Source organism: Podarcis vaucheri (genome assembly GCF_965113315.1).
Source record: "Podarcis vaucheri genome assembly, chromosome: 10".
Classification (NCBI taxonomy): Eukaryota; Metazoa; Chordata; class Lepidosauria; order Squamata; family Lacertidae; genus Podarcis; species Podarcis vaucheri.
Window position 1 is genome coordinate 49567075 of NC_138748.1, and position 24349 is coordinate 49591423.

The following is a 24349-nucleotide window of genomic DNA, read 5'->3' on the forward strand; positions in this document are numbered from 1 at the left end:
TGCTACTGAATGTATTATTTATATGGATAATTTATCTCTTTGAGTTCCTTTTAATATTATAGCTGGGATCCAATAGCCTTGCACATCCAAGCATTTCCACATGTGCACTAAAGCTTCCTCCAATTCTGTTCTACTGAAACAACTCACACCGCATGAGGCAAGAGACTTGAAGGTCCTCCAGAATTTGGAGCAGCTTCTCCACAACCTCGAAAGTTCTGCTGCACAAGCTACTCAAGAGTCCCTGTCATCCTTCATCCAGAGACTGCTTGGAGGAATATGATACCAAAATACATCTATAGCACCTATGGGACACACCCATTTCCCTCACTTGAATGACTGCTAAGCCCAAGGATGCAATTTTTGCAAGGAATGAAAGCATTTCAGTGATCAGAATGGGGCAAGGCTGAGCAATGGGTCCTTTCTTCTCAGCAGGAAGCTAAAATGCTATCTCAATAATCCCAAGCTCTTGACAGCCCAGGAAGTGACTAAATGGACTTGAACATGGATCTCCTCCAGGACAATACAAAGACAGTTAGTGGCAGCAGGGGGTGGGCAAAGACGACTATAGAGAGGGCAAACGCATCTGATGCGATGAATCACCGCAGACAGACTCAAAACAGTCAGTTTATGAGACTCAGCACAAAATTTCCTCAGTGCTGATATTACTTAGCAAACATCCCAGCAAATCTAGGAGGACTGGGAGAGAATTGCAACTATGACCACATAGGGTGTGTTTTTTCCTGGTGGGGGGGGGGAGGAGATTCCATAGGTTTTTCGCAAACGTTCCGCACACAATGTAAAAACTCAATTTAAACAAATCCGTAATATGCCAACTTTAGAAATGCAGTTTTGTCTCCCTGCTCTTTCTTCAGAGTCAGGTGCTTTGCAATAGCAGACAGAAACAAAGCCTTAAAAAAAAATATTACTAAAGATATTCAGCAGCTTTTGTGTTCCCAGCGTCAGCAGTAACGTCAGAGGATTGTATCCAAGGAGCTAAATGTGCAAGACCCAGGGTCAAAGCAGCTGAATACACCAACCTCAGAAAACACAGACAATGAATTGCAAATGACACTGAAAACAAAACGAGAAAAAAAGACCTTCACACAGAAAACTACAAAAGAACTCTACAGATACTGAATTGGCTTTCTGTACACACTGATCCTGCTTAACTGTGTGTGGTAACTAACCAAACCTTCTGAGGCTAATAGTCCTAAAATAGAGTCCCGGGGGGGGGGGGGATCACAGTAAAAAAAGAGAGGCAAAAATAAAATAAAAAGTACGCATATATATAAGTTTTTTCCTCCAACATTTTATTTCTGCCAGAAAAAGTGACAGAAAAGGAACACGGTTCAATTTTAAAATTTATTCAGGGAAATGTAATTTCCAGAAATGACACAACATAATAGTAAAGTATTAATAGTAAATATTTTAAACACAACTTGGTGTTAACTTTTCAAGAGTAAGTCTCAATAACTGAACAGGAGATAGTTAGAACACAACTCTCTGGCACTGCTTGCAGCTGAAACTGCTCCAGATAAATTTTTCAAGAACAGTGTCCAAGAGTGGGGATGGGATGGGAGAGATTTATTCACAAAGATATTTTTTTTTGGGGGGGGGGGTAAATGACCCAGTTTAAAGCTGTATGATGCAATGCAAATTGGTAAGCCCAGGAAGTGCTAAGTTTATTTTACTGAAGACTTGAAAGTTTGTGTGTGTGTGTGTGTGTGTTTTCTAAAACGACATTATCATAAATGAGCAAACATACGATACAGGGGTCAACATGCACACAATGTACCCATGCATTTCCCCATTCATTTCAATGGAAAGAGCAAGTTTTGTGTCCACAGGTTCTACAGACTGGGGAGGTGGATTTGCACCCCTGGAACTATCATGCTCATTTAACAAAATGATAGCAAGATTGCTAGATTGAGACAAAATACCTTTTTTGGAAGGCGATATTGTATTCCTGCATTGACTTATGAACTGCATAACTAGCACACTCTAATATGAACTACTGGCAGGTGGGTTTGTTTGTTTTTGTGAACCTTATACACTACTTTATACATACTGTACTTGTAATAAATAACTAATGGGGAAAGGTTTAGCCAGCCAGCAAAAGATGGCAAAACATTTGTGAAATAGGATAGCAATGCATTACTATTTGAAATTTAGCATATATGAGAATCTGCTGCTTTTCCACAGTCGTAGTTTGGTATTATGTGTGTTTGCTCAAAGGTATCATCCACAGAACTCAAATCTGTAAATGTGCTTAAGATTGCAATGCTCGTATTATATGTTACCACATTAAGAAGCCACTGATAATGAGTGCATTCCAGCTTTTCCTAGAAAAGGAAAATTCATTGTAACTACATTCCATATCTAGATCTTGTCGTTAAAGAACTAGCAATTAATACTGAAAGGTTACACACATTAGTGATTGACAGGAAATCTCCATGTTCTCTGTCAGTCTTTGTGTGCAGTTATTATTTTTGTTTTAGAAAAATATATAGAGCACAGAACGCTGCAGTGCAAGGTGACATAAAGACACTCGCTAGCTCTCCAGTAACACTGAAAAAGCAAGCACAGTAACTTTCATGCTAGCAATGCTGTTTTAAGCATGTTTAAAAACAAATTTGAATCTCACATTCCACTATAGAAAAATCAGCTTATCATCAATGGTTTTAAAATAATTTAATACTATACAGCTTACATAAAAAAGCAACTACTCAGATGTGAGGCACAGGTCTTACCCATAGCTTGCTTCCCCATAGCACACTGGTAAGTGTTTCTTGGAGACTGGTTATGGTGAGGGTAAGGAATGAGGCCGGCACACACGCCAAGAAGAGTAAAAGGTTCAATCTCCAGGTGTGTTGTCTCTCTTTTAAGTGGGGGTAGGAGGAAGGGGAAAGAAACAAAAAGCTCATAAGTACGTAGTTAGATTTCTTAAAGCTTGCAGCCCACATACAGTCAAACCTCGGTTTCTGAATGCCTCCATTATCGTACGTTTCAGCTCCCGAATGCCAAAAACCTGGAAGTAAATGAACGTTTTTCGGAACCTGAATTTTCAACACAGCTTCCGCTTAAATGCAAGAAGCTCTTGCAACCAATCGGAAGCTGCGCCTTGGTTGTCAAACATTTCAGAAGTCAAACGGTCTTCTGGTTAGATTACGTTAGACAACCAAGTTTGCCTGTATTGACAAACAAGAAGGCTCAAATATGTATTTCAGGGCTTTCATGAACCAGGAAAATAATGGAAAAGTCACACAGTTAGACTGCGAAGAAGCGAATGGCAAATATAAGGGCTGCATCCACTCCATACATCTGAAGCACTAGTATACCACCTTAGCGGTTGTGGGAATCCTGGGGACAGCAGCTTGTCAAGTGTCCTAGGAATTGTAGCTCTGTGACAAAACAGCATCATCATGGTGTGACTGTGACCCTGCATTCTAAATCACACAAAACGTTCCTCTATTGCATTTTACAAGTCAGTAATCTAGTGATGCCTTACAGGCTGGAATCTCCAAGATGTACAAAAAATCCCCCACCCACTCCAAGGGTTTCCATAGTGGGAAAATGTAAAGAGATATGCTGCCCTGGGACCTTTGGATGAAGGACTGCATACAAATTAAATAAATAATAACAATAATATGACTGATCTAAACGGGAAAGCATGCTTGTTCAGGAACCCCATGAGTGCATTCATAGTTCCATCAGAAATACAAATGAAAGACAACATAAATATCCCTGAGGAGCATTTTTCATAAATATATAGCATACTTTATCTCAGATATCTGCATATATATGCATCATTCCCTGCTCTCTCACTCCTGTAAGCCACTCAACACAAAACGAGGAACTCCTTCCTATGCCAATATCAGCTTTACCACACAAATTTCTTAACGCAGAACACTTACTTTGTGATTGTATGTTCATACAGTGCAATGTTGCAGTCATTTTCCTCGTTCACATCCAAATATTCAACCAGACTTTCGTGTAAAAAGTCTTCAAAATTCCTGAAGGCAGAGCATGAATGTGTAAAAATAACTTACAAATTCCACATTAAGCCTGTGTTATCGTATCTATTTTAAAAAGTAAATGGCCAATTTGTGTAGAAACTGAACTGTTACTACTACTGTGAACTAAATTCTTCTGAAAACCGGCTTGTATACTAGCATGAAATGAAAGTGGGGTTTGAGGCTGCCTGATACAGGGTCAGGTCATTGGTCTCACTAGCTCAGCATTTTCTACACCAGGGAGGGGAAGCCCGTGGCCCTCCGCATGTCACTGGACTCCAAGTCCCATCAACCTCAGCCAGCATGACCAATGGTCAGGGATGATGCAGTAGCTGAAAAATATTTGGAGGGACAGGTTTCCCATCCCTGGTCCAAACTGATAGAAGCATCTTCTTTTTTAATTGCTACAGGATCACCTAATGTGATTTATCCTAATTTCTGCATAGCTATTCCTAGACAAGGAAACAAGCATGTTGCATCTTGCCCAATTCCTTACCTGTAACCTTGTGCAAGTTCTTCCATGTGCTTGCCTGTAACTGCAGGTTTTTGCTTCTTTACAATGATGTAAGGCCTGCATTAGGGGAAAGGAAGAGAGTTAAGCAACACGTTGCATATTGGTTGATAAATCCTTCAGGAGCCTCAGAAGCTGTAGATCCAAACAGTATTCACTTTTCTCAATCCTCTCCTTAATCAGGGACCATATTTTAATTTCAGATGAAGGTTTCAGTTCATCATACCAAGTCCTTGTACGGTGTTCCTTCTAATAGAACAGTATTATTTAAGCTTGCCAATCAGTATCACAACATTTATTAAGCTTAGGTAAAGGGACCCCTGACCATTAGGTCCAGTCATGACTGACTCTGGGGTTGCAGTGCTCATCTCGCTTTATTGGCCGAGGGAGCCGGCGTACAGCTTCCAGGTCATGTGGCCAGCATGACTAAGCCGCTTCTGGCGAACCAGAGCAGCTCACGGAAACGCCGTTTACCTTCCCGCTGGAGCTGTACTTATTTATCTACTTGCACTTTGACATGCTTTCGAACTGCTAGGTTGGCAGGAGCTGGGACCGAGCAACGGGATCTCACCCCATTGCGGGGATTCCAACCGCCGACCTTCTGATCGGCAAGGCCTAGGCTCTGTGGTTTAACCCACAGTGCCACCCGCTTATCACTGTATATAAAAGGACAAGCTGAGTCAAGTTTATTATACCACGCAGGAGACCTAAACACCAAAACAAATGCTGCTGTGTGTAATACAGCAGCTAATGCAATAGCGAAGAAACATTAGCAAGGGAATAGGAGGAAGTATAATATATAATATATTGATCAGCGAATATAACATTCCGTTGTTATCACCTACCTAAGTCCAACTCCACGCTGGAGAACAAAAGTATAAAAAAATTCTTTGCTATTTGGCAGCATAGCTTTCAAGCAGGAATGATTTTTCTAAAAGGCTTCTACCAGCACCACCACACAGAAACACTGATACAAAGAATGGCATGCACAATCAAAACGTCAAGGGCTGTTTCTGTTTGGACAAGACGCTCTCGCAGTGTGCAGTAAATAACTGCAATATACTTGGGAATTCCACTCCAAGAGTCCATGCTAATAGTTCAGAGGCTAATTAGCACTTTTAAATGTTGAAGTGGATATCGGAACCACTGCGAAAGGATTACAAGGGAGTTGGGAAAAGCCACAGGAAAACTGACAAAACTTATTAGTCACCCAGTGGCCCAGTTCAGACAGTTGTTCAAGGCTTCATAAAACATGGTTTGCAAAGCTGGGAATGAGCACTAGGACTTAGCAGCCCTCCTTCTCTCCTTCCAGTACCTGCTGGCTTAGGGTTGTAAATCTTGACTTAAAATTAAGCCAGAGTTTCCTGTTATGCCTGAACTAGACTTAATATCAGTCAGCTGGTTGACTTTGTTAACGCTGGCTTATTTTATTGGTTTAACAACTGCTGTTAAAAATAGATTTTTCCCGTTTGGGCGGAATGAGGAACTCTGCTATAATTCCAAGATCAGATCTTCAAAATGAAGCTGGCATGTGATGGCAGGAGACGAGTTCATTTCTGGCTTAAAGCCTTTAACTATCATCCAAACTGGTCCAATGTCAAATACACTGGTGCTGCCTTTTACTGCTGAAACACGCATCCATCATGCTGGACCTTCTGGACAAAAAAGGGTTGTTTAGCAGTCACCTTGTCGAGTGAGTTTATACGAAACCTGTTCCTGAGAATGAGCTGAACGAACATGAAACTGCAATTGCAGTCATTCAGGGAAAGTGTATTTCAAGTTCCTTACCGGCACAATCGTCCTCCATCGGAGGAAATATACACACATCTGTCGGTAAGATTTGTAGAGATTGAAACAAACTCGTTGATATAACCAGCTCTGCGCATTAGCCGAAATGTGTAGACAAGTTTCTGATGGTCTCGGATGACCCCGAGGATGTTGCCTGTTCAATAAAGCAATTCTGTTAAGCACTCTCATCTCCATTGCCCGCTATTGCACAACTCTGCCACCTTTCAGACAGAAGGGGCCAACCGTAGCTCTCCATGGTTGTGAATAGCCTATGTTGCTGCCAATCCTGCTCAATCCCACTCTTTCCTAGGACTTCAGAATTCATGGCTCTGACAGCTGCAGTGCTATCATTTGTAAACCACATAGAAGTTTTATTTGCAATGAAGTGGCATACAAACTCAGTCAAACAAAATAAAATTTTAATCTTCCACTTATACTTCTAAGCTAAACGACCCAGAAAATTTCAGAAGTGCCATACCATTAAGGAAAACAAGGAACACATTTGGATAGGAAAGTTCTTCTCCACACAAAAGGTTTACATCTTCTACTCCCAGGTTACCAGCTAATTTAATTATAGGACCATCTTCCATATCAGTCGTAATGTGAGTCATGAGTGCTAGGTTTTTAACCAAGCCACAGGCCTGAAAGGAAAAGAAATAATAATGAAAAAATACACACACAGTTAATTTATATAAAATTATTTTATTTATAGACAAATAACCAAATAATTCAAATAAAATTATTTTATTTATAGCCAAATAACGTAATTGCCTTGACCTTAATCCAACAGAAAATCTGGAACCGATTAAAGAAACTTGTTAGTCAGAAGCAACCAAGGAATAAAGAATAATTGATAGAAGCAATCATATAATCTTAGTTTCACATGATAACACCTGACAAACTAAAATCCTTGGTTCACTCCATAGGATGCCATTTTTAGGGCTGTAATTTCGGCAAAAGGTTTGCACACTAAGTCCTGACAGAAATGGTGAGAAGTTATGAAATATCTTTATTGTGGTTTTCTGTTTATAACTGATTTTATTTGGCTATAACTTTTGATAGGATAAAGATAATCCAACACAGTTTATTGCATTATATTCTGCATCAAATAATTTTTCTAATGATATGCAATATTTCAGTATTATGTTATGGAATAATTCTAATAAAGACTGGTGTTATGAGCCATCAAACCTCAGAAATACACATTTTGCAAAAGGTTTCCACTATTTTGGCCGCTAGTGCAATTGTTCAAGTTCAACTAATGGTTCAGCATATCAAACTGTGACAGGGAAAAATAAATCAAGTTCATGGTTCTTACCTCTCCTTCAGGCGTGTCTGATGGGCACAGCATACCCCACTGAGATGGCTGCAGAGATCGGGGACCACTCACTTTTCTAGTCTTTTCAAACTGAGAAGAGATCCTTGTCATCATCCCCAGAGCAGAAATATAGGACAGGCGGGACAATACTTGAGTCACACCCTGACGATCCATCTTGAATCTCTTCAGTGACCAATTCCCCTAAAAGTCAAGAACGACACAAGTCTGTCAAAATGCAGTAGAGACTGTAACTACTTTTAAAAGTGGTGAAATAGTATATGAAAACAGATCAATCCATATTTGAAAACATGGACGATTCTTAACTGCGGTGGTAAAATAGCTTCAGATTTCCGCCTGTCCTCAAGACTTTAGGGCAGAAAAGCCTGGTGAATATTTGCATAAACAGAAAGAATACAAGCCAGTGCTATTCTGAAATCAAACTGTGCAAGAACAGGAAGTGGAGTTTGCAGCAACCACCAGTCAGCTGGTTGGCAAAGACTCCAAGCTACACTTTCAGCAGGGATAGACATCACTTGGAAGCAACCAAGGGGATCCAATCCCAGTGGCGCTTGCATTTGGTGACAAGCTTTAAAAGGTGCCAAATGAAAGCCTAATTGTCAAGGGCAAGTGGAAGCACTCCTGAAGGATGCTTTGCATCCATGTATTCACCTGCCCCACTCCTGACATCATGCATGGCTTGGGGGAAATGTTCTCATGGGCCAAATGAGGACCCCCATCCAGCCTAATCAGGCCCATGGGCCAGAGATTCCCCACTGCTCTCCTACCCCTTCCACAGCAAATGAAACACTTACAGTGGAGATGGCATTCACCATGCCATTGGTGATCTGATCTTGCCGCATGTGCTTAACTACATCAAACTGGGCTGCCCTCTGCTTAGGAATTACTTGGTCAGCGATCTTTTTCAATTCAGAGTTAAATTTTTTGAACAAGTCTTCAAACAGAAGGGAAAGAAGCTGCAACAGAAAAAAAGGAGATTTACAGCGGGAAGCAAGCAATGCATTTAGCGACGGAAGCCACACTGGAGATGCATTAATTGGAGGGTCACTCCTTTACGTTGCTCATCCTGAAATAAGAATGGCACTTTTCACGATCTGTCCAAACAACTACAACATAAACAAATGATTCTAGTTTATGGGTAAAGTAGTAATCTGATTTTCAACAAGACAAAAGTCAGAACTCTTTCAGCCTGTTCTTAAGAACACTTGAAATAAAACGGCTAAACTGTTATGTAAACGACACAGAGAAGTTCTATTGAAAAGTACTGTAAAAATAACTAACAAACAGATATACAAAACACCAGAATAGGCCTGTTTAAACCTTGGATCCTATAAACCCAACTGCTCGCTCACCAAATGACATCTTTTAAATTTTAAATGTACAGCTTTTTAAATAGATATGTCACATTACTATAGAAGAACTACCCTTACACATTTTTCATTTTCAGAATTGCTAACATATAGAATGTTATAGAATTGCTAACACATATGTAAATGTCTCAGTAGCCAAAATATGTTATGAAAATTGAACCAGGAGCAACTCCTTGAAGAACTATCAGTATGGGGAAAGGATGGCCCTTACTAGTTTTGTAAATCTGTATTTGTTCTTTATTGAATTATTTCCTTCCAGCTATTTCTTTCCCTTTTTAACATCACACTCGACTTTTGGTTTGCTCTCCAATTAACCCATTCACATTTCACCCAACTTCTACTAATGAACTTTAGTGGGAACTGAATCCATCTAAAATTTTGCACTGCAAGCTACACATGGATTGAATGCCCACTCCCCACCCACCCCTGCTCCAAAGAAAAGCCTTTCCTGCATCCCCTAAAGAAGAAGTATAAGCTCTAGAACTTGGCAATTCTATTCTAACGCTTGGTTTTTACAGCAGCTCTGTCAGGAAGACTAAAAATACGGCAGCTACCGAATGCCAAAAATACAAGTTCCCAGTATACAAAGCATTGTTAACTGCTAAACAAACTAGGTATTCAAATGGGCCCTGTTAAGACATTCTGGAGTCTATTGCATTATTTAATTCCTCCATGGAATTAAACCAATTTAAAACTGTCTCCATTTTCGAAGACGCATTAACACTACTGTGCCCCCCCCCATTGGCCATGGGCCAGTAACTGAATCTACTCTCCCAATGAACATTTCCACTCACTGTATTTGCCATCTTTTCATCATCATCATGTCCCTGCTGATTTGCAAAAAACCCCAGACCTTTCTTTGCCTTCCATTGCATAACATAATCGTGAGAATTCATTTAATGACTAAAGTCGACATGTATGTGGGATAGTAACTTGAATTTAGGTCAGCTATAATGATCTAGTTGGGAACTGTCACAGAGGTCAATCATGGGTCAAGGGTAGATGAGATTCTGTGTCAATTGCACATATCAATGACTACTCAAAACCAATGCTGGGCGCCGAGAGTTTTCCCCCTGTGATGGTCAATCTTTCCTGACATCACGCAAAACTGAGTTTCCCATGAGATAGTTCCTAAAGGATCACACAGTGGCAAGTAAATGGTCATGTAGATTAATCTACTAATGTGAATTCATCTGCAGAACCTCTGTGTGCAATGCAAATGCTCTATAACACTTCCCCTAATACAGTGGTATCTCGGGTTACATATGCTTCAGGTTACATACGCTTCAGGTTACAGACTCCGCTAACGCAGAAATATTACCTCAGGTTAAGAACTTTGCTTCAGAATAAGAACAGAAATTGTGCAGCGGTGGTGCAGCGGCAGCAGGAGGCCCCCATTAGCTAAAGTGGTGCTTCAGGTTAAGAACAGTTTCAGGTTAAGAACGGACCTCCAGAACGAATTAAATACTTACCCGAGGTACTACTGTACTAGAACATGAGGTCATCCAATGAAGTTGAACACTGGAAGATTCAGGACAGAGAAAAATACTCGATCCTTCGTATAGCCCACAGTTAAAAGTAAAGAATTAGCTACCACAGGATGCACTAATAGCCCACAAATTGGATGACTTTAAAGGGGGTTCAGGCAAATTCATCAAGGTTAAGGTTCTTAATGGCTGCTAGCTGTTATGGCTCTGTATTACCTGCAGTCTCAGAGGCAGCATGCCTCAGGAATACAAATGAAGTGCTAACACACTTGTCATTTCCTGCCTGTAGGCTTCCGATATTGTTAGTCACTGTGAGAACAGGATCCTGGAGTTAGGTCAGCCTTTGGTCTGATACAGAAGGGCTCTTCTTATGCTCAGATTCTGAAGTGCACTTTGGGAAGAGGCCAATATGGCATGCCCTGGACGTTCACACATTACTTGCAGATCCCTGGTTACTTTGGGGCTTGGGTACCCATGTGAATGCTATCAGAATGAATCTTCCCTGCATGAGCCTAGGTAAGCCACCGGAAGTTGCCTTATGATTCATCTAACTCACTACTGTCAACACTGACCAAGATAGGGGTCTTTGGGCGCAAAGTACCACTGAGTTATGGCCCTTCCCATATCTTTCTCTCTATATATTTTAAACAAGTACAGTGGTACCTCGGGTTAAGTACTTAATTCGTTCCGGAGGTCCGTTCTTAACCTGAAACTGTTCTTAACCTGAAGCATCACTTTAGCTAATGGGGCCTCCTGCTGTCGCCTCGCTGCCGGAGCACGATTTCGGTTCTCATCCTGAAGCAAAGTTCTCAACCCGAGGTACTATTTCTGGGTTAGCGGAGTCTGTAACCTGAAGCGTATGTAACCTGAAGCTTATGTAACCCGATGTACCACTGTACTAGGAAAAGGGCTGTTTCATTGATGGCATAAAAGATTATTAAATAACTAGTATATACGTAACTAAAATTTTCAACGCTGACTTCAGAAGAAGTCACCACTGAACACCATTTCCCGGCCCCTCCTGTTCAAAATAATAAAGTTAGGTTAGGGGGATACACTAACTTCTTGACATTTTTTAGTCTAAAGCATTCCTTGGCTAATTCCAGTACATCCACAGGCTTTCTCTAAGAACATAGCAAAGTTTCACAATAGCCCGTTTTTAGGTCAAGAGTAAGTGATTAAGGAGAGAACGGGATGGAATGCCAGTGATAATATTCATTTAATTTTTGTAGTGAACCCAGGGTCTTTCAGACAGGAGCATTGAAGAGCAAATTAAATTTGAGGGGTGGTGGCGGCGAAACATAAGGGAGAGGAACTGACAGCTCATCAATTGATTTCCATTGAAAATCCTGAGGAAAAAAATTAATAAAGTAGTTAAGCTGCTGAAATACAGTTTCACCAATTAGCTTAATGTCAGAGAATTCTAATTAGGCGCCTTGAGATTGCCATTTAGTGTTTAAGGCTTTAGAGTGCCAAATTCTCCTTTTCACACAAACTGGTTGCAAAATTAAAGACATTAGGCAGCCTTAATTATATTATCAGAACAGCTGGGATTAGTCAATCTCTGAAGTCAAGGCGGTTTTCTTTTGTCACAGGGTAAAAATCCCTTCCTTTCCAGGGTGCCGGATTTTGGTGCTGTTCCATATCTCGCCCATACAAAGCAAGCTGAATTAGAAAGAAAGAAAGGGGAAAAAATGCCAAACAAACCCTGAGGACAAAGACGAGGGAAATGCTCGGCAAATAATGAACACATTAAGGAAAGAGAATAAGGTAGGTGAAAAGATTAAGCTTGGAATCAGTAGGTTTCGCTAACACCTCTGCTGGCACCTGGCCTGCCAAGCCTCTAGTGGGCAGAAAGACTAAGAGAAAGCTCTGTAAACCAGCTTGGCTAGCGGAAACAACTGTTATCTAAAGCTAAAGCACATTTCGTACTCCCTTGTCCCATGGGGTGTGAAATTAGCTGCTATTGTTTTCACACATTTTTATAGACACAATGCCTTTTATGTCTTCACATTGTGTGGACTGCTATGCTTTTCCTCCTCATACAGGAACAGTCTTTTTCATTCAAATTTTTAAGCAAAAGGATTTTTAGCTCAGAAACACAACCAGGGGTGGGGGTGGGGGTGTGGTGTGTTATAGGCTATTTGGAAAGAAACTCTAGCTGAAAACACTGAGCAATAGGCTTAAAGTGAGGTGTTCTATCAACTTGCAAAATACAGCCAAGCAAATGTCAACAACAGAAAAACACACACATAAGGGATAGAAGTCTGCTTTCAGATGTATTTTTAGGAAGCTAGACTAAACAGTTTAAACCGTTACACAACTCTCAACATATTAGGCATATGCCAGTATTTATGAACCTTTATCGTTTCAGAATCACTAATCAACAGAACTCACTGCTACAAGCTTAAAGTGTGTCTGAACCAGAAGCATCTGGGGACCACAACACACACGATTATTTTTTCACACTGAACCTGTTGTGCTGCAGCCTAATTCTGTGGCATCATTTGGGTTGCCTTGGGCAAGGTAAAGCAACCAACAAATTTAACAAACAAACAAACAAACAAACAAACAAACAAACAAACAAAATGGCAACTCCATATCAATGTTTGCATGTTGTATAAAAACCCTCAGGGTGGACATACCTGTCCTGCCAACTCCAATCGTTTGTTTCCATAGTAGTCTCTGTCATCCACTTTGTTGTCCCCCTGAGCTAAAATCACTCTGCGGACCATCACAGCTGTATAAATGCACTTTGAGCGGAAATTGAACTCTTTTACCTGGAACACAGAAAAGGGGAGTAAACAGTTTCTAGTAAGGAACAGCTAGTCGTTTGTCTAAAATGCAGCTTAGGTTAAACTCATTTTGCAGTTCTGCAATATTCCCCAGACTCAGAACAGTGTGGCAACATTTTCTCATTGCATTCATCCTTCCAAAAGCCCTATTAGGCCTTCACAATAGTTCTCATTTCACGAAGAGAAAGTAGAGATCAAGCAACAGCACCTTGCTTAAGAAGATCACTAGGTCAGTTTATGACTAGATCACACAGACACAGACACACACACACAGCTTCTGAATTTTACATAGTGTTCCCTCAACCCAACACCAGTAATCACAGGTTAGTGTGCAGAGAATCATATACAGAGCTGCACATACCCTATTACTGCATGCAAAAAATAATGAAGAAGAGTTTGGATTTGATATCCCACCTTTCACTCCCTTTAAGGAGTCTCAAAGCAGCTAACAATCTCCTTTCCCTTCCTCCCTCACAACAAACACTCTGTGAGGTGAGTGGGGCTGAGAGACTTCAAAGAAGTGTGACTGGCCCAAGGTCACCCAGCAGCTGCATGTGGAGGAGCGGAGACGCGAACCCGGTTCCCCAGATTACAAGACTACCGCTCTTAACCACTACACCCCACTGAATCAGAATACAGTGGTGCCCCGCAAGACGAATGCCTCGCAAGACGAAAAACTCGCTTGACGAAAGAGTTTTCCGTTTTGGAGGTGCTTCGCAAAACGAATCTCCTATGGGCTTGCTTTGCAAGACGAAAATGTCTTGCGAGTTCCTGCGGTTTCCCCCCCTTTCCTCCCCCTTTTTCTAAGCCGCTAAGCCGCTTATCAGCTGATCCGATAAGCCGATAAGCCGCTAATAGCGCTAATCCGTCAATGGGCTTGCTTCGCAAGACGAAAAAACCGCTAGACGAAGAGAATCACAGAACGGATTCTTTTTGTCTTGCGAGGCACCACTGTACTAATCAACATAGGCATTAGATCAGGAGCAGGAAGTATATGACTTCTCCTCTAATACACACAAACAACTAATGATAGAACTAAGCAGCAGCTCTTCCTGAGGTGCCTTCCTAAATAAGATTGGGATGATGAACAACAGGTGAAGATACAGTCACCCTCACAAGTTCACCATGGATTAGTGAAGGTGCTCTGCCAGAGGACATTCAACCCCCTCAGGTCTTGTATGGTAAGAATCCTATTTCAGCCCACACACCCCGGGGCCCTGCCCCAAAATCTAAGATTCACGGTCGTACAGGGACATGGGCAAGAATGGTTGTTGCCAGCAGCTCTCTTGCTTCTTCCATCTTGGTTTTTTTGGGTCCTCCCCACATTCTCTGCCTTCGGACCTTATTTCCCAGATACTTCAGTGCCTGTAAAGTGAAATCCAAATCCAAGTTAGCATAGTACAAGTTAAACACTCTTCTTGGAAGTCTCCACTTTCAGGGAATGACATTGCATATTAACAACAAATGACTGCGTATTAACAAAATAATCAGCATGCCAAAACCTAAGTTTTTAAAATGTAAAACAAGACAGCAGCGTAAGATGCTTCTTTAATAAGATGACCAGTGAAAATGGACTAGCCCAATCTGGGACTGGTATCTAACGAAGAAGATCTGTTAGCACAAGGATTTCTGTTTGCACCACGGATATTCCTCTCACTCTTCGCTCCTAGTAATTCCCCAGCACCTCCCCCAAAATCTGCTCCAGAAGGTTGGGGTCACCCCTCAATCTGGTGTAGGGGGCATGTGGAGGGACACAGGGAGAGGAGTGAGGAGGAAGTTCCGTTGCACAGCCAGAAGTCCTTGCACTAATGGAATTACTCTTTGGATACTGCTCAAAGGTACACAACAATACTAACAATAATTATATTTCCTAGTACAGTGGTACCTCGGGTTAAGTATTTAATTTGTTTCGGAGGTCTGTTCTTAACCTGAAACTGTTCTTAACCTGAAGCACCACTTTAGGTAATGGGGCCTCCTGCTGCCACTGTGCCGCCGGAGCACAATTTCTGTTCTCATCCTGAAGCAAAGTACTTAACTCGAGGTACTATTTCTGGGTTAGCGGAGTCTGTAACCTGAAGCGTATGTAACCCGAGGTACCACTGTATGGTTTTAACCTTCCATGAACAAAAACCCCATGTTCTGGTCAGTGGTCCTCTAGTGACTACTGTTGTAATAACTCCTGTCTGAAAAGGCTCAAGCATACCCAACATTTCTGCTAATCATGCAAGCCAAAGTAGAATTTTGTTAATAAAGAACTGGACTCTGAGAAGGACTGAAACAGGAAAGAACAGCTACAGTCAAAATGTATAAAATGATCTCTTGAGGTCATGCTAATTTTGCTGCTTACTTACACAGTCCTCCAAAACAATTTCCCCATCTTTTGCACCGTATTGTTCATTCTATGTCCACTTTTAGCCATGCTCAAAACTCTTCCACCTCAGCCTGAGTAATGCACAGATCAGCTCTCAGAGATGGACTTTCTTACTTGGAAAATCCAATCTACAGAAAGCAAAGGGGCTTGACAGTCAGAAGACTGTGGCCAGTGCATTCTCTGAGCCGTTCCATCAGCTCACAACAAGCAAAACTAAGAAGCCATTTTCTTCATAGATGGATGCTCGAAATGTCACACACCTGCATCTGTGTGAAAATCTGAGCTTTTTGGCACTCCTCCAAGCTGGGACCAAATGCAGCCATCACATGCTCCTCTGTACCAATCATCTGTACAATCTCCTGGTCACTCTCAACGCCCATAGCCTAGAAGAGGGAAGAAAAATAAAAGGTAGAAAAGGAGAGAAAGAATGTTGGCTTGGTGCTAACTTGCTGACATTTGCTTATGCTAATTTTGCCATTGTAGTCAGTATTACTCCTAACCCAAAGCGACTTCTCTCAGAAACAGGGCCATCTGGCACTGGCAGCAGCACATACTCAAACTATGAAATGGAAATCTTGATAAGCTAAAGCAGCAGCAGCAGGAAACACAAACGAAAGGAGCAGAGTAATGCTATTGGCAGCTCATTTGCAGAAGAAACCTCATATAGTTTAATAAGAAGCAATGCTCTGCTGCAGTATTCGTATGGGACAAATGCAACAGAGGAAGCCTGTTGAAGAGCTACAGGAAAGGAATGAATGGTATCTTTTTATACACACACCCTCTCTCTCAAGTTATGCAAACTTGCTAACGATTTTGTGCACAGCTGGTGATGATTAGCTCCCTTTTTCAGCAGTAGCTGCTCAGTTAGGTGGTTCACAGGAGGCTTCCAACATTTGCCACTGAACACTGCTGCCTGAAGGAGGGGTGGGTTGGTGCTACTGAAGTAGAGAAAGTGGGGGGGGGGGTTAATAAATAAAATAATAATAATAATAATAATAATAATAATAATAATAATATTTATACCCTGCTCATCTGGCTGGGCTTCCCCAGCCACTCTGGGCGGCTCCCAACAAAATATTAAAATACAGTAATACATCAAACATTAAAAGCTTCCCTAAACAGGGCTGCTTTCAGATGTCTTCTAAAAGTCTGGTAGTTGTTTTTCTCTTTGACATCTGGTGGGAGGGTGTTCCACAGGGAAGGCGCCACTACCGAGAAGGCCCTCTGCCTGGTTCCCTGTAACTTGGCTTCTCACAGTGAGGGAACCTCCAGAAGGCCCTCGGCGCTGGACCTCAGAGTCCGGGTAGAACGATGGGGGTGGAGACACTCCTTCAGCATGCCCTGTGCAGGTGCATGAAACTCATGAACATCATGTGGATGCTGCCAGCCAATTGGCAGCCTTGAATCTGTACTGTGCTGAATTAACCTCCCCCACATTTCTTCCATTGCCTCAAAATGCATTTTGTTAAGATTTCCCAAACCAAGCTCAATGTCGACACACGACATCTTCAGGCAGCTGCTGGGGTCCCAACACCATGGCAGGTCCCACCATAACTGCGCTGAGGTCTGCTCCCTCAAGCCGAGAGTCAATGCTGCTCCACTGGGCCCCATGTGAGGGTACTTGGAACCATTGTTTTAATTTCGCACAGTGTCAATGACACAGTGTAGGAAATTATAGAATCATGGAGTTGGAAGGGGCCCCAAGGGCCAAACCCCCTGCATTGCATTACAGTGGTACCTCGGGTTAAGTACTTAATTCGTTCCGCAGGTCAGTTCTTAACATGAAACTGTTCTTAACCTGAAGCACCACTTTAGCTAATGGGGCCTCCTGCTGCCGCTGCGCCGCCGGAGCCCGATTTCTGTTCTCATCCTGAAGCAAAGTTCTTAACCTGAAGCACTATTTCTGGGTTAGCGGAGTCTGTAACCTGAAGCGTATGTATCCTGAAGCGTATGTCACCTGAGGTACCACTGTATAATGGCGGCAAGGCATAATAGTGGCTACATGTCTGCCTGCCCAAAGAATTTTTGCCAAGGTCACAAAATCCTGTCAGAGATAACTGGCACAGGTGGGGACCCAATAGAGGGCAATAGAGGGACTCTGCTCCGTCCCCAGGCAGGTGCACTCAATCGAAGGCACTGGTAAATTGCCTCACAAGTTGCCTCTCATGGGTTGGGGAGAGGGAAAGGGAAGGCAAAGAAAAAGGATTTCGCACAGAAAGCCGTCTTGAAAGCCATTTTATCTTGTTTTTTTCCCCACAGATCCTTAAGCACCAGGTTATAGCTGATATTGTAAAAGAGGCTTAATACGTTAAGAAAATGTTTAACAGGTTTAGAAAGGAAAATCTCCCCAATCTCTCTGTGAATAAAGTGTTTCAAGGCAGCAGCCAGCAGTGCAGGCCTTTGTACGTTCTAGATAATGCTAAAGCTTCTCCTTTCACATATTTGTCTGGAGTTCTGCCATATCAAGAAACAGGGAACAAAGTCAATAACACCTCTTTTTGGCAGAGCTACAATATGCTTCTCAGAAGTTGGAAGGGTGAAAAGCTATGCCTTGCATTAATATTTATCTTTAAACTAGGCATAACAAAGATACACCAGCGAACACACAGTGTACTCTTGGGCTCACTGTAAACAGACAATGCACCTCCAACTCACATTCTCTTTAAATTGCATTAATCCTACCTAATTAAATTAAATGTGATCACTGAGCCTATTCCTTTTAGAAAGCATTTGCTGCAGCCATTGGCCCCTACAAAATGTTGTTTAGGAAATTACACATTACAGAAGGCAGCACATGGCAGTGCTCTGAAATACATACTCCCAGTGCCCTGAAGATGTTCCAGACCCCACACAGCTAAGTGACAGTGGTGGTGCTCTAAACAGCTGATTTTACTGCTGCTAACAACTCCACCTACAATACCCCTGGCCGTGCAGCAAGTAGTTGAGGGTAGAAGAAGTTTTCCCTAATGCTCAAGCCAAGCATGTCAACGAAGGACTTTAAATAGTACTGCCTATGGCTTTGCCCTCTCCCTTGCAACTCCTTCCCCCCAGATAACAGACACGAGCAGGCTGGAAGACACAAGATCTACCCCCCAGGGAAGAATGGCAGATGAAGCTGATGGACTACATGGAACTGGCGGAAATGACTGGCAGAATCCGAGACCAGGGAGAAGAGTCGGTGGAAGAAGATTGGAAAAAAATTAAAGTATATTTACAAAAATATAGCAAAATTAATGAATGTTAGAAGGATGCTGGAATGAAGTTACATGGTTTTAGCAGAAATGTTATAAAGAATTAAGAAAAAATGGATTGTTAATGGGTCAAAGTGTAAAACTTAAGGTTAGATTGGGTTAAGGTAAATTATAGAACAAAAATTGAGTAAGATGGAAAGGATTTGCTGAAATAGCTAAATTGAATTAGAATACAAAAAAGGGAGGTGTGAGGAGGTCGATGAAACAAGTAAATGAAGGACAAAGATATGGAAATACTGGATGTGTTCTTAAATGTTTTTGTTTTTAAATGTTTTTGTTTTTTTTAATTGTTGTGCTGTATTCTTTTTTATTCTGCTTTTTATTTTTTTGATGTATTGTAACTTTTTATTGTCCTTTTCCCCCCTCTTTTTTTTGTAATTGTTAAACTTTTAATAAATATCATTTAAATTCCCATAACCCACCAGAGAAGGAAATCAGAAAATTTCTAGCAGGACTGACCATGCCTACCCTAACTGATGAGGAACAGGAATTCATGGACAGCCCTATCACCCCAGAAGAAATAGATGTGGTCCTCAAAAACCTGAAGCCACACAAAGCCCCAGGCCCAGACGGCTTCACAGCAGAATTCTATAGGAAATTCAAAGAACCCTTGATGCCTTACATGACCCGCCTATTCAATGACATCATAAAAGGGGACCCCATCCCCAAAACCTGGACCCACTCCAAAATAGTCTCCATCCCAAAACCACTAAAAGACAGCCTCAAAGTAGAATCATACCGCCCAATCTCATTAATAAACTACAAGATATTCACATCAATCTTGGCCAACCGCTTAAAAATCTTCCTACACAAGTTAATAGCCCCAGACCAGACTGGCTTTGTCCCTGGCCGCAATATAACAGACCCCATCAGGAAACTACTGAACCTGATCGAACATAGCAAGACAACTAAACTTCCATTGACAATTATGTCCCTAGACATCCTCAAAGCCTTTGATTGCTTAGAGTGGAAATACATATTAGCAGTACTAACTAACATGAAATTTGGCCCCAACTTCCTACAAATCCTCAAACAAATATACTCCCAAGCCTCAGCAAAATGCAGAACTAACAATATGGATTCTAATACTATAGCTATCCAAAGACGCACGAAACAAGGATGCCCACTGTCTCCCTTATTTATCCTGGCTCTGGAACCCTTAGCAATCCGCATCCGAGCAGCCACACACATCAAGGGAGTGGAAATAAAAGGCAGAACCTATAAATTAGGGCTCTTTGCAGATGACCTAATGGTCACAACACCAGACCCCATAAGCACAGCAACCTCCCTAATCAGAGAACTCAACACATTTGCAATGGTGTTGGGCCTACAGGTAAATTTTACAAAGTCAGAAGCTATGTGCTTCAACACCCCTCCTCACACCCAAAAAGAACTCACGAAGGTCACCAAAATAAAACTTTGCCACACCAAGTTCAGATACCTAGGGGTACAAATAACCAGAAACCTCAATAAATTGCACCTCCACAACTACAAGCCCCTGTGGCGACAAATTAACAAAAACCTAAAGAGATGGAATAACATGAATTTCACTCTCTCTGACAAAATAGTCATGATCAAAATGATCACACTCCCAAAACTAACCTACCTATTCCAAACCCTCCCAATCTGGATCCCTTCAACCCAACTCCACAGTTAGCAGAGAAAACTACACACTTTTATCTTCTCACATAAAAAACCAAGTATAAGCCCCAAATACCTGCACCTCCCCACCTCAGAAGGAGGATGGGGAATCCCCAACATAGAAGCATATTACATTGCCAACCAAATACGCCATATAATCCCATATATACTCGAAGATGAGACAAAACAATGGGTACACCTAGAGAGCGACACAATTGAAAATACCTGCACCGCAACATACCCACTCCTCCCAAACAAACTAAAGAAAATTCCCACAACACTCAACAGGTACACACAGACCATGCTCAAAGCATGGAAAACACAAATAGGCAAACTATCCCCAACCCCATCCCCACTAATCCCCCTGGCGTACCACCCATTATTCCACCATGCAGCACAAAACCTCCAGATAAAAACCTGGTGAACCAAAGGCTTATATTGCCTAATAGACTTTTGTAAAAATAGCAAACCTTTGTCAACACAAGAAATACAAGACAAACTAGAAGACACCCAAATGCCCTGGTTAACACAACACCAACTACATGCCCTCTTAAACAACCCAACAGTAAAATTAGCAGCAACTAGGTGCCTGACAACCTTTGAAAACCTCCTCCTAACAACAAAGGGAAACAGTAAAGGGACGGTATCTGCAATATACAAAATACTACTCCAAAATCCCACAAACCCCCTAGACGCAATCAAAAAACAATGGGAGAATGACATAGGCTATGAGATTAACCCCACTCAATGGACCAGAATGTGGTCTAAACCCCCCTTTAAATCCATATCAACGAAAAGAAAAGAACTCACACTAAAACTCATCTACAGGTGGTACCTAACACCAAGGAAACTAGCGCTAATACACCCAGGAACCTCACCAAAATGCTGGAGAGGGTGCACCTCCACAGGCAAATACCTCCACATGTGGTGGGAGCGTCCCAAAATCCAACTATTCTGGACAGCAGCCATACAAGAAATATGTAAAATAACTATGCAAGTAATAGACATCACCCCAGAATTGGCCCTACTAAACATCTTCCAAGACAACAATGCCCATTTACACCACAAAGAACTCATAACCCACCTACTTTCAGCAGCCAGAAACACCATAACCAGACACTGGAGAGACCTGTCAGGAGTAAGCATGGACCAATGGTACCAAATAGTATGGGAAACAGCCCTACTAGAAAAATTAACTAACAAACTGAAACTGACACAGGGACAAACAGAAGAAGACGCCTTCACCCCGGTATGGCTCCCCTTTATCACATACACAGCCCAACAAGACAATGACAATAATCTACCAACAACATACAAATCAATATGGCTAACCTGATCCAAAACACCCACCCACCTCACCCACACACGAAAACAAAGATCACCACAGCCAATCACACCCTAGGCCAATCCCAACCTCTCTCACCACCAAAGGAACACAAGTAACGCTGACACCAAACTCTACATACATTAAGCTTAATAGAAGCATCGCCACCCGACCCCACCCCCACCCATCTTCCCTCCCCCCACTCCCCCTTTCTTTTTCCTTTTTTTTCTCCTCCCCCTAATGCCTCAACAAATGAAATGGATTTGTAAAAATGTTACATGGGGAAAAAATACGAGGCATTACACTTACTTCTGTAAAACAAGAAAATCCTTAATAAAATATTAGGAGAATAAATAAATAAATATCATTTAAAAAACAACAACAGACACGAGCAGGAGGCATCAGGCAGCTTTAGAGCAGAGCTGGAGAACCTCTGTGTCCTCCAGATGTTTCTGGACTCCCAATAACCAGCATGGCCAATTCAACTGAGAGTCCAATACCATCTGGCTTCCCAAGCAGGTTCTCCACCCCTGGCTTTTAGTTGCTTCCAGTCCCTTGGTCCCAGACTCCACAGATCCCCTAGCTATAAAACTATAGTCCTTGCTTCAGAATGTCACAATTTTAAAGGCCATTTTGCCTATTACACTGCATGTACACACATGCTGAGTATTCAGTTGCATTTGAAGCAGTTGCACACACAAAGAATGGCAGCAGATTGCAGCCCCTCCAGAACGTGAATGTGATAGCTTAGACATGGCTTGCCATTCCAATGGCGTGCAGCTTACGAAGCAGCTCTATTTATATTATTTATATTTCTATTATGTACCACTCAAAATGATTTGCAGCCATAAAAAAGAACCCTGGGGTGGGAGTGCATGTGCTGAGCACCACACTGGAAGACATGCACCAGTATAACAGCTTTCTAACAGTACTAGATATAGGTCAGTGGGCTGCAGACCCCTGGAAGGCTGTGGAATTATCTCAAGGGGGTTGTGAGTAACTCTCCTCTGGCGAATGTGTGACTGACTTCCTCTGCTGCCCTCTTCACAACAGCATCTCCAGAACCACTGCCTCCTAATTACTGATTGCATTCAGGTTCCTTAAAAAGGTAAAGGGACCCCTGACCATTAGGTCTAGTCATGACCGACTCTGGGGTTGCGGCACTCATCTCGCTTTATTGGCCGAGGGAGCTGGAGTACAGCTTCTGGGTCATGTGGCCAGCATGACTAAGCTGCTTCTGGCGAACCAGAGCAGCGCATGGAAACGCCGTTTACCTTCCTGCTGGAGTGGTACCTATTTATCTATTTGCACTTTGACATGCTATTTGCACTTTGACATGCTTTTGAACTGCTAGGTTGGCAGGAGCAGGGACTGAGCAATGGGAGCTCACCCCGTCACGGGGATTCGAACCGCCGACCTTTTGATTGGCAAGTCCTAGGCTCTGTGGTTTAACCCACAGCGCCACCTGGCATTATTGGGGATTGCTTCTGGGGTTTACTGGAATAAATTATGTGGATGGGAGTTGCCTTGTTCTTTTAGGGGGTGCCAGCTTTTTTCTAATAATGATGATGTTTTTATTATTTATACCCCACCCATCTGACTGGGTTACCACAGCCACTCTGGATGGCTTCCATCATCCATAAGAATGGCTTAGGTCATTTTGGGGAAGTAATTTTGGGGGCCGTCTGTTGTTCTGAGTAGCATTTGCTGCCCGTGAGTGCTGGCTTATTACCCCAATGTACCCACCAATCAACAACCCAAGTAGTTATCTCCAAAAGAGATTAAATATAAATGTATTTATTCACAAATAGAAATTTATTTATTTCCCTGGTATGCCCACTGATCAATTCATTCATTCAAAAGCTGTACAAGATAATTTATTTATAAATAAACATTAATTCATTTATTTCCCCAATATACCCAATCAGCAGCCCAACTAATCAGTCAAATTGTACTAGATACAATCTTATTCATTTCCAAGTGAACTCAATTGAACAAATCCCCCAAAGAATTTAAATTAAACTTTAATTGCCACTGATATAATATATTCCTGCTTACAGAATACTCAAGAAGGCACTCATGGTTTTTTCTAAAGTAAGGGGAGAAACGGAATCACATAGGCTTTGGAGATTATTCCATTAGTTACCGGTAAGTCTTGAAGAAGTGCACATGAAGTCTGTGTAAAACGGTGGCAACTGGCCCTAGATTTTTACTCAGGGCTCCAGCTGATGCTCACCATATCAAACAAAAAGAAAGTACAAGAAAATAATAAAATGTTTATTCTTAACTCCTCCCACAGTGGTCAACTATAGTTGTTGCAGAAATAAAATCACACTGTGGGGGGTGTTACTTCCACAAGCCTCATGGTTTACAGACATTCTAAAGCAGGCATGGGGAACATTTTGTGTCCTTTAAATTCTGCCAATGCCTGCAAGAAGAGCTCCACGGGATTGGCTCCTGTG

At 41.9% G+C, this 24349-nt stretch overlaps 1 protein-coding gene across 1 annotated transcript in view; it reads right to left on the bottom strand.

The window, feature by feature from the left end:
- POLR3B (RNA polymerase III subunit B) overlaps nt 1-24349 on the bottom strand; it is a 64788-nt gene that overhangs the window by 32488 nt on the left and 7951 nt on the right. The window contains exons 10-19 of the mRNA XM_082241171.1: nt 15932-16054; nt 14549-14665; nt 13151-13285; nt 8443-8604; nt 7631-7831; nt 6791-6953; nt 6313-6466; nt 4510-4584; nt 3915-4013; nt 2751-2878 (exon numbers count right to left, since the gene is read on the bottom strand). Coding sequence (XP_082097297.1) covers nt 2751-2878; nt 3915-4013; nt 4510-4584; nt 6313-6466; nt 6791-6953; nt 7631-7831; nt 8443-8604; nt 13151-13285; nt 14549-14665; nt 15932-16054 — 1357 coding nt within the window. The remainder of the gene's footprint in view (nt 1-2750; nt 2879-3914; nt 4014-4509; nt 4585-6312; nt 6467-6790; nt 6954-7630; nt 7832-8442; nt 8605-13150; nt 13286-14548; nt 14666-15931; nt 16055-24349) is intronic.